Here is an 11,033-nt window from a genome sequence, read left to right as displayed (position 1 = left end):
CTGCACATCTGGCTGTATCCACCTGAACATGTAAAAGTAATATATTTAAAAAAAAAAACTTTAGCTGCCTAAACATTTCCATTTCAATATTTTCAAGTTTCCGTTTGAAAATTTTCAAGTTTCAAAATTCCTATCTACACCTGGATATAGGAGGTAGTTTAGTACACATGTACTAGCACAGGAAGGAGGACATATTCTAAACATGATATCAACAATTTGTCAGCTAAGTAAATGTAATGTCTTGTCAAAACAAAGTCGGCAGTGACAATTTCTTTAAAAATGACATTCATAGTTAAAACTCAGCCGCAGCAGGAGAAGAGAACAGAAGCAGGGTGTTGCATAAGAACTTGTCGTTCTTCTTCATACTATCGATCATTATCTGACTTGCTTCCTCCCCTTTATCAATCACACTGTCGATCAGATGCCGTGCCATGTCCGTTTTGATCTTCTGCTTCTCCATCACAAAGTCCTTTTCCTCAGTACTGAACACTTTATGCTGATAAAGGTCATCCAGGAGAACTTTGATAACTGAGATTGTAACTCTCTGCACAAATGTTGGACGGATCCTTCGAAGCTCCTCTGGAAGATAAAATCAAAAGGTAATATAAAATGACAACGTGCAAACACAAGTTGATTAATTAAACGCTTCTTTATTGGGGTAAAGATAAAACCTTTTGTCGCCCCAACTTGGTCCCCCACAACATTAAAGTCAACGAACGACCCTGATACTTTGTTTAAATCTTGTTTCCAGTTCAGATCAATAAATCTATAAAAACATGCCTATCACACAGCAGGCCATGCCTGTTCAAATGTAAACAGTTTGTCCCTTGTGCATCAAGATAAACACAGCTCACCTTCCATAGTTTATAGTAACGCGGCTTTGCACAGATTCCATATACTTTAGTTTTTCCTCACACACTTCCTTGAGGTTAACTGGGTTAGGTAACCCTAACCCTAAAGGTTAGAAAATTTTCTTTGACATTACAAATTTCTATGACGTGTGTTTCATTAGTGTAGATAAACCACCATCAACAATTTAGTGTTGAGAATAATCCTAAATTGTTTAATATATAGAAGAGCTTTTGTCCAAACGCGAAACAGTGACCTACAAAAGGGTTTACTTAGAGCAGGGGTGGGGAATGTACACGCGGGATACAGCCCGCCAAAGCATAAGTGGCAACTTTTGAATGAAATTAATTAAGGAGAAAAAGGTTAATTTCCTTTTTGTTTACTTTGGAATGTTGAGGGTCACATTGGGGTAGCCTAAACAAGTCACAGTGTCATTTCTAAATCGAACCATTGACGGCTAGCATCGCATCTGTCAAGAAACGAAAGGTTGATAATGAAGTTTTCCAAGAAAAATGGACTGATTACTGCTTTGTTGAAGTAAAGGGCAGGCCAGTTTGCCTTGTGTGTGGAGAATCGCTCACTGTAATGAAAAAGACCAACCTGGAACGTCATGACAATACTAAACATGCTAGGCAAAGTGAATCGCAGGGGCAGTTACGCAAGGACAAAATAAACACACTTCACTTGGGAAAGGACTTGGGTCCTTTCACCAGACCAAATTTAGAAAGAGAAAACGTTGTGCACACAAGTTATGTGGTGAGCGAGTTATTTTTATAGGCCTAAAAAAAGTGCGGCCCCCCCCAAAGTTACCAAAGTTACAAAAATTGATATGACCCTTGATGTCAAAAAGGTTCCCCACCCCTGACTTAGAGGAACCCTCTCATGAGCTGGTATCTTTACACTTTTCGGCTTCCATTAGATCAATTTTTTTAATTGTAGGCTGTAAGCAAACATAAAACCAATATCATTTTGGCTATATGGGAAAATTATAATCCTTGTTTCAACTTAACAATACATTGATTACTGGTCAACAACAGTAGCTTTTATAAATATGAATGTTTTGGCTCGATCCAACACGTTTAATAGTTTAATCATCTTCCATGGCTCACCTGACGGATTGCTCTTTCGTTCTTGGCTCTGCTCTCCTGAAGAGAAGGGGGATGTTATGGCTGATTCAACATGCCTAATTGTCCTATCCGATTGGAACACCAACAATGATCCAAAGAACACAGAATCACAAAGAAAAGTGTACCTCTCGGTCTGGTGTCTGGTGTCGGTCTGGTGATCTTCAGACGAGAACTTTTCTTGTCGTTCCAATCCTCTAGAATTTGCCATAGAAGGGTTCATCAGAGTCTTACGATGCAAACCACAAAAACAATTCCAGTATTCCATTGGTTACCTTCACTGATTGTTGAAGACCACAAAGGTTCGTCACAGTCTGAGTCCTTGAGAAACAATCTGAAAGGAGGACGCTCACTGAAGCGCGCTACAAAATAACCCTTAGACCCCAACACTGCAGTGGTGAATTCTAGATTCTGTGAACACACACACACACACACACACACACACACACACACACACACACACACACACACAAACACAGAGTTATTTTTCAATAAACTTTCTCTTCATGAACTGCACAAAACATTTTCATTACAGGATTAGGTACATGCGCATGAGGATAAATGTGGGCACAACACATACCTTGGGTTCAATTTGCCCTTCTGGCTCGCTTGTGAGGTGGTAGACCTTCTCTTCCAGCAAACAGCAGGGTGGTATGTCAATCTTGATCCGTTCCTTAACACCTATTAGCACCTGTTCTTCAACGGCCTGCACACAAAGGACCAGGGTGTACAGGAACCAATGGCAGAGAGGAAGAGGGAGGTATTAATATGGGAGATGTGAGTTATTTTCAAGATAGCTGATCACAGAAACAGAACGACAGATGAACCCTCAATAGAGGATGGTAAACTGAGTTATCTAGCCTAGCCTAGTAGTGCAGTCTAGCCTAGCCCAGTCTCACTTAGCACATTCTAGGCTAGCCCAGTCCAGCCTATTTTTAGTCAAGCCCTTAATAGCCTAGTTTAGCCCAGTTTGTCCCAGCTTGGTCTAGCACAGCTTAGCTCATCTTAGCCTAGCCCAGTTTGGTCTAGTCTGTCCGTCTATCCATGTGCTGTATCTGTTTATCAACACACATGGACTGTGGTCCATTTTGCTTCATCACCTTGATCTCAGAGTCGTTGTTCAAGGCCAAATACACACGGAAGACGTGGTCCATTCGGGATTTTCTCTTCAGCTCCTTGTAAACCAGCACCGCCCCGCGGTGCTTCACCTGCAGACTGCTCGGAATGACGGGACCCACGGGCGAAAGCGAGGACACGCGCCATTTAACATGGCTCGCCGTGAAGTCCACCGTCGACTCAATGTTGCCTTGTTGTTCCTTTACGAGCAGAACACCAAAGCTCAGCTCATGCTCAGGTTCTGTGGAAACGTTAACATATACACATAACATTATTCTAGCCTGTTGGGAAATGATAACAGCTAGTATGTACTTGTAAGTCTAGAGAAATACATGTTAAGTAAAACAATAAATATTATATTAAAAGTTGATCTAGCGATTATTTTTCTCATCCAGATTGCACTTAAAAAATAAGCAGGGATCTTGTAAAATGTGAAAACAAGAGCAATACTAAACTTGTGACGGAAAGAACTCCAAAGTTCCATGGTAATTAATATTCATTAATAATTATATTCAATTCAACAACATATGTGGGGGGAATAAAGAATAGTGAACCAAATATCGAGAATCAAGTGTCAATATGAGCTGTGTGAGCCAGCCCAATTTGAAACCAAGAAATAACCAGAATGGTTGGTTAACAAAACACTGCCAAAGCTGCCATGCACACACAGATTCTTAGAGTCTTCAGCCTATGAATCCCCCCCACCCCACAGTCAGAGTGTGTTCTCACCAGGAAGGCACAGAGAGTGTGGGAAATGGATAAACTTGAGCACAGATGAATCGTTGTTGACCACATCCACATTATAAATCAATCCAGCAGGTCTCCAGGAGTCCATGAGGAACTCAGAGAATTTGGACCAGGACAGGACCGAGTAGCGGACCAGAGCCTGCTCCGACACTTCAAACACCAGACCTGTAACCGAACACTCATAGGTCCCCTCGCCTTCCAGCTGTATCCTAACACACACACACACACACACACACACACACACAGTTTGGAGTTGGGAACATATTATTCTGATAACCTCATTGGAATGATAGACCAAATGTCACTCACTTGAATCTGCACTTTGAAATCTCCTTTGGGGTAACCTTCTCATACTCAGGACTCTGTAAAAAAAAAAATCAGAAGCAAACAACAATAAAGAGCAATACAACTGAGTATCTTAACTTTAAGGTAATTTATGTAAATGTTATGGAAAGGTATTTATTTGGTTGAAATTCACCTGCTGAGCTGCTTTCAATTTTTCACATTGTGACTTGACATGCATCTCCTCTGTCAGGATAAATAATTAAATAATTACTGTCAGTAACAAAACGGACAGCATGTCCAGTGTAAGTAATGTGTACATTAAGCCCTCCAATAACAGCTGGCCTCTTGATACACTGGCAGGCAGCATTCCTGGTTCAGTGAACCTGGATATATATTTTTTAACACCCAATGAAATACTTCTGTTGTCAGATCACCTCGTCATTGAGACTCAAAGCTCAATGGAAGAGTGACACTGCTCACCTTCATCATCTTCATCAATCTCAGAACCTTCCCCCTCTTCGTACCCGTCCATCAAAGACATGCTTGCTGTGTCTTCGGTGAGACTCGTCACTGTGAAAGGGGGATAAATCAACCTCTGAAATGTCTGAAAGCACCTCCTCAATCATGGGGAGTTTAGGTGAAAGCTCAACTTATGTCTAAGCTCAATGGAAGAGTGACACTGCTCACCTTCATCATCTTCATCAATCTCAGCACCAGCAACTGGCAAAAAGACAAAACAAGAAGAGAGAGCAAGAAGGAGGTATGGAGAAGCCTGGAGGTATGTAGCGTGAGAAAAGAACCAGAAGAACCACGACTCTTACCAGAATCAGAACCGTCCATGCTTGCTGTGTCTTCGGTGAGACTCTTCCCTGTGAAAGGGGGATAAATCAAACTGAAATGTCTGAAAGCACCTCCTCAACCAATCATGGGGAGTTTAGTTGAAAGCTCAACTTAGGGCTTATTTCAAAATAAGAACATACCTGAGCTACTGCTTTCCATTTTTGGTAGTAATTCTGCAACGGCACATAATTAGTGTTTAGTGAATAGTTTCAGGGCGTCACTGTTTATTACTCAGCTTGGTCTGGATGCGGGCCGAGGTCGGACTTTGAGAAGTCCTGACCGATGCATCACTATCGAGGTAACTCTGCCAACAGCACCTTAGAGAACTACTTTAAAGCCCTCACTGGCAGCAGTGGCACACAGCACGGTAACAGACTTGTTTCAACGCAGCATCAAAGCAAGTTTCCATTCACAACGCCACCGACCGATCTAATGCTGGAGGCAGCGCACCTATTACACAAAACACATTTCTTTACATTACATCACATTTATTTAGCTGACGCTTTTGTCCAAAGCAACCGACAGCACGTTCATTGAACTAATAAGATACAAACCAAAAAGTAAAAGGAAAAAGTGAGTACACACAATTGATCAAATGAGCAAACTGCTTTAGGTGCTACACTATAGAATCAAGTGATGGAGAAAGTTATTTTTATTTGTGTTTATATTTATATATTTCTAAAGTAGATACCACCTCGTAGGGCATTATGGCTGATGTCGTGGCACCAATGTAACCAACCCCCCCAACACAAAGCTCCACAGACCTCCACTCATTAGCCAGAGTTTCATAAATCAACGCTCATGCAGGAAAGACGTTCACTGTGTGTGGGTGAAGTACGTTACCTTTCAATAACTGACGAGTCTTGACCGGTAGGTCCTCCAGGTCTTCCAGACGTCTCAGCAGGTCCTGTGCTGTGGCCTTTCCTGGGCTTCGGTGCTTCCACAGCTGCAACATGTTCCGTCTCTGCATGAACTCTTTCACTTCCTTTTCTTTCTTGAGCTCGTCCAGATCTTTCTTCTTCAGCCCCAGGTGGATGGCCGCCTGCTCCCACTTCTGTCCCAACGTTTGTGCAACATTCCGGAGCTGCTTATCAGACAGTTCCTGCCCTGCGGAGCCGGTTTTGGCTCCGTTTATGGCTGGAAAAAAGACAATGAAAATCCACACACAGGCAGGTCAAGTTCCACCTTCTGACGATGTACCACGCAACAAAAATGTAGATTTAGGCCCTGTCCACACAAAGCCGTTTTTTTCGAATCCGGATAAATACTTTATCGGATTGGCCTCGCGTCCACACGGATCCGCCGTTTTCAGGGGGTGAAAACGGTATTTTTTGAAAACGGGTCCCAGAGTGGGAAAATTTGAAAACGCCGCCCCAGCGCATCCGTCTGGACGGCCAAAACGGGTTTTTTCTGAAACGATGACGTCATAGCCCCGCCTCTCTAACCTTTAACCTCAGCCGCCGCAACGAGACGCATCATAACAACAACAACAGCAATACAGCGTTTTGGTTCGTTTTCACTGGGTGCGTGTGGACGCAGATATTTCTGAAAACGATGCCGTGTTTACGGAGATTTTTTTGAAAACGATTAAGAAAAAGATCAGATTCGGTGAAGCCGCGTATTCGTGTGGACTGGGCCTTAGATTTATCACTTTAGAAATTGGTGTGAGGGGTTAAGGGGTTGAGGGTTACCAAACTATAAAAGGTATCCTGTCCCACTAGCATCAACACCAATGAGCCAAGGAACACAGCAGCACTCAGTAAAACACTCACCTATTGTTTGTTTCTTTGGCTTTACTACCGTCTTGTCATCCCCAAGTCCTAGGATATGAAAAAGGATCGTCAGTCTTTCGGTGAAAACCATGCACAAAATCCTTCCAAGTGGGAAGTTGCATTCGATAAATGATTCGATAACTGGATTCCAGTGGATAAAAGGACAAGAAGATCGCCTGCAGGCAGTGACCGTTTCTTTAAAAAGTACATTCAACGACTCACCCACAACAGCTGTAGGAGAAGAGATCAGACCCAGGGTTGAGCATAAGTGTTTGTCCCTCTTCTTCATACTATCAATCATTATCTGACTTGCTCTCTCCCCTTTCCCCATCACCATGTCAATCAGACATGCTCTGATCGTCTGGTTCTCCATCACAGACTTCTTGTCCTCAGTACTGAACACTTTCTGCTGCAAAAGGTCACCCAGGAGACCTCTGATAACTGGGATTTTAACAGTTTTCACAAATTCTAAACAGATCTTTCGAAGCCCCCCTTGAAGATAAATCAAAAGGCAATATAAAAATGGCCGCGTGCGAACACGATAGTTGAGGCAGGGTGTTCAACACATAGTTCTGAAATGTTGACGTCAGAATTTAGGAGCCATTGATTAAACTCTTCTTGACCTCTGTAAATATTAAACCGTTTGTCGCACGGCCTTGTCCCCCACAACATGTCTCATCAATAAGAGTGGGTTTGATAGACTTATGGTGCCTTCTATTTGTCCACCCGACTCGATCTGCAGAGCTCCGACTCGTCTTGTTGTGTGGCAAATAGAACGAAAAACCCGGGGTCACTCGTTTTACGAGACGGATGTGACGTCACACCCGAGCTGCAAGTCGCGATTACGAGAAAATAGAAGGCACCATTAGTATCTCAAAATGCTATATTAGGTAAACTTTCCATAAAAACAAGTAGTTTCTCGTTATTGTGTTATATTAAGTGTTACGTTCCAATGTATTTGTGGGGTTTCGAATCTGATGATGTAGACTTAAAACTAGGAGACTTCAACTCACCCAGCATCCCGTTAGTAGGAGCAGGGGTGTCGCTATGGGCAGTGCTGCCGGTGCAATGCACCGGAGCCCGCGAGGCCCCCGGGGGCCCTAGAGAAATAAAAAAAATATAAAATAAAAATTGTATTATTAATTTTTAAGTGTGGAGAAGTGCTGTGCGTTCACGCAAGGAGGGTGAAACAACATTACGATGAGCTGTGCGAGGATGAGAGGCTCTCAGTGACCCTGAGAGCCACTTCAGGGTCATTGTTTTTAATGCCAGCCTGGGCGTTATTATCAATCAGCTACTGCAGAGGTTAGTACCTCTGCGTGAAACCGCTGAACTTTTCCAGGCTGTCCTACCCTCAGATCTGAATAGTGCCACTGATGATGCCCTGTATGAGCATGCACAGCGCCTCGCTGACCGCTACAACAGGGACATAAGCCCATGTTTTCCCGAGCCAAGTTTGCTTTTGATTAGGCCACCGTTGTGCTGTTAGGGAAATATGGTTGCGTGTTCAGCTGAATGGATTATTTGCAATCTGTTTTTGATCGTAGGCTAGTGTGTCAAGTGATGCAAATAGTCACTAGTCAAATAGTCTGTGGTTCTAATAATGATTGCGTGTGCGTCCTTTTCCCTCTCTGCTCGGATTTCAATGTGTTGTGTGATGTAGGGATGCTAAGTCACTGTTCATGGTTCTAGTAATGAGTGCGCGGCTGTAGGCCTGGGCCCTATGGGGAGCGGATGCTAGGGCCTGCTCGATTATGGAAAAAATCATAATCACGATTATTTTGGTCAATATTGAAATCTCGATTATTCAAACGATTATTTTTGAGTTTGAAAACATGATGCATTTATTCAGAATTTCTCTCCAAAAAAAACACTTTGTAAATGAGAACTTTGAAATTTCCCCTTAAAAATATACACAAAATGGTCAAATAGAAAATAAAGTCCAGATATGAATCCAGCTGTTCTGCAATTTCTATAAAAAAAAAATATATATATATATTTTTTATATTTATATATATAAATATATATATATATTTTTATATTTTTTTTTTGTTTTTTTAAATCGTTTCAACTCGGTTATATTAGTTTGGTGATCGTTTCACTCTGAAATCGAAATCGCGATCAAAATTTGATTAATCACCCAGCCCTAGCGGATGCATGTTCATCGTGCGCGGGGGGGCGGATGGCGGGGGGGCCCAGTGCGACTAAGCTCCGCCACTGAGTAGGAGGCATGTTGTGGGGCAGAGAGGAGGACAGCTCACCAGGACGGCTCCCCCGTCCGCTACTGCGTGACGACTTCTTCTTAACAGGTTTAGTTTGAAGTCCTGAAAGACAAATCAAGAGAAATGGCAAACATAAATGTTTTTTTTTTACTCTCTACATCTCTACGAAAGTTCCTCTACAACTTAACATCTGACGTCCACAGATAGCTGCTGAGAATTGTGCCTCAAAGTCTGTTCAAATCGCCGCAACTCAATAAGCAAAATCCCCAAAAGTGACATAAACTTCCGTTGTGGAAAAGGGAAAGTCATAAGAACAGTAGGAGCGTAGGATTCGGTTTGGGAGTTTGTGTTCAATACACAACAGGTGTGCAGCCTCCACCAGCCTCCAGAATCGAATCATTCTAACTCAATTCGGATGAGGCTGCTTAAACCAGCCATACTCCAAAAGGGCCTTATGCACACCTGATGCAGACCAACAGGTTCATAATATCGTCACAAAAAGTTATTATTATTAAATAAAATTATTATCGTCACAAAAAGTGACGTCCTCCATCCTTTCCATCCTGACAACCCGTAGCAGTATTTCGTATTTCGTAAACCTATTGCTTCCGTCCAAAGACGATACATTGAAAAGCTAGGTCTACCAGAAATGGGTGCCAACTGAGTCTTATTAATAAAGCCCACACAAGCAGCAACATGTTAATATATATTTAAAAAACCCTGTATAGCGTTATGGAACCGTGGGAAAGTGAGTTAATTAATTCGATCACAGACAGTGAAGGATGGAATACAGGAGTGAACCGAATTTACAGTGAAAGGACAGTGAATCTGATCCGGTCCAGATTTAGTAATGTTCCGCTACAATAGCACAGTATAGACCGACCACTACAGTATACATTACCTCTAAAACCAATGTGAATTTCAATAGTGCACACCAAAATCAAATCGAGTTCATGACAGCTTACCTTCCATAGTTTGGGGTCAGCTTAAGATACAATGTCCAACATTAATCTACTATCTACTTTCTGTTCACACACTACTACTACCTTTTATTTTCCCAGGTTTGTTATTGGTTTCGATTCTTGTCTTTAATTACCATGACGTGTATGCACACCTGACGCACAGGTAAAATAGGGAAATGACTTTCAAATATCTCAAAGAGGTTTTGTTTAAAAGCCATCATTTCGTAATCATCCAATGTACACTTACCACGAACCAAGGGATTATGAAACGGACTGGTATATGCTCCTGTAGAAGCCACACGTTAAAGTTGTATTCGCGATGTCATTTAAAAGTAGCCTGGCACCGCCCGCCTACGTAATTCCGCTCGATTTTGATTTCCCTTCAGTACCGCGCAAATGAAATGAAGTACGTAATAATAATAATAATAATACATAAAATAATAAAATAATAATACGTAAGTCTGGTACGACCAAGATAATTTAAAAGCACTACACTACCCACAATCCTAAAGTGTGATGCGACGTCTTGGATTGGTGGAGCTCGCTGTAACGATGGAAACGTTTACTGCCGAAAGTCAATTAAGCAATAGATCACGACAGGCTGTGGAATGTGCTCATTATACCACAGTTAACAGTTTCCCTAACTGTTAGTTAGGAACCAATCAGATCGCTTGATTTAAGCCACCCGTTTATAAATATAAATGATACAACTTTAATTAAGTTGCATAAGCGCTAAACGATCTGGTTGGAAGTCGTCGGAAAAGGTTCGCAATGGTTTATGGGAGTAGTTCCTTCACCCGTTCACAAAATAATGCCTTTTTCCAGTTTTTCAATTTTTCAAAGTCATGTAATGGTTTGTTCCCATTGGCTGGCTGTGTGCGTGTATGGTTACCTTCCATCAGTAGCCTACCGGTTAGTCTTATCATACATACACATAGAGTATCTGGAAACTATATGTCCTGATATTCTCCAGACCGCAGCCTATGTTTCCAGCTTGAAAATAATGCTGCGTTTGAGCCGCCTGAGGATGACCTCCAGGACGAAATAAGCAGCACCTGTTGACCAGGGAATAATGAACTAACATTGACTTGACCTGCCCATGCTCCCTCGGGGAGG

At 42.1% G+C, this 11,033-nt stretch overlaps 1 protein-coding gene across 1 annotated transcript; it reads right to left on the bottom strand.

The window, feature by feature from the left end:
* Positions 1 to 292: 292 nt before the first annotated feature.
* On the bottom strand, positions 293 to 5,120 carry LOC311341629 (uncharacterized protein; the record flags this gene model as incomplete). Its single annotated transcript, XM_084466439.1, has 12 exons — positions 293 to 579; positions 1,959 to 1,994; positions 2,249 to 2,384; positions 2,554 to 2,679; positions 3,074 to 3,330; positions 3,819 to 4,045; positions 4,146 to 4,198; positions 4,315 to 4,364; positions 4,602 to 4,691; positions 4,809 to 4,841; positions 4,943 to 4,990; positions 5,102 to 5,120. 12 exons carry the CDS (start codon positions 5,118 to 5,120, stop codon positions 293 to 295), a joined length of 1,362 nt encoding a protein of 453 aa, XP_084322565.1.
* Between the last annotated feature and the right edge of the window lie 5,913 nt (positions 5,121 to 11,033).

The sequence above is a fragment of the Micromesistius poutassou genome (genome assembly GCF_964030765.1).
Source record: "Micromesistius poutassou genome assembly, chromosome: 4".
Lineage (NCBI taxonomy): Eukaryota > Metazoa > Chordata > Actinopteri > Gadiformes > Gadidae > Micromesistius > Micromesistius poutassou.
The sequence above is the reverse complement of the archived record's forward strand: the minus strand, read 5'-3'. Positions and strand labels throughout refer to the sequence as shown.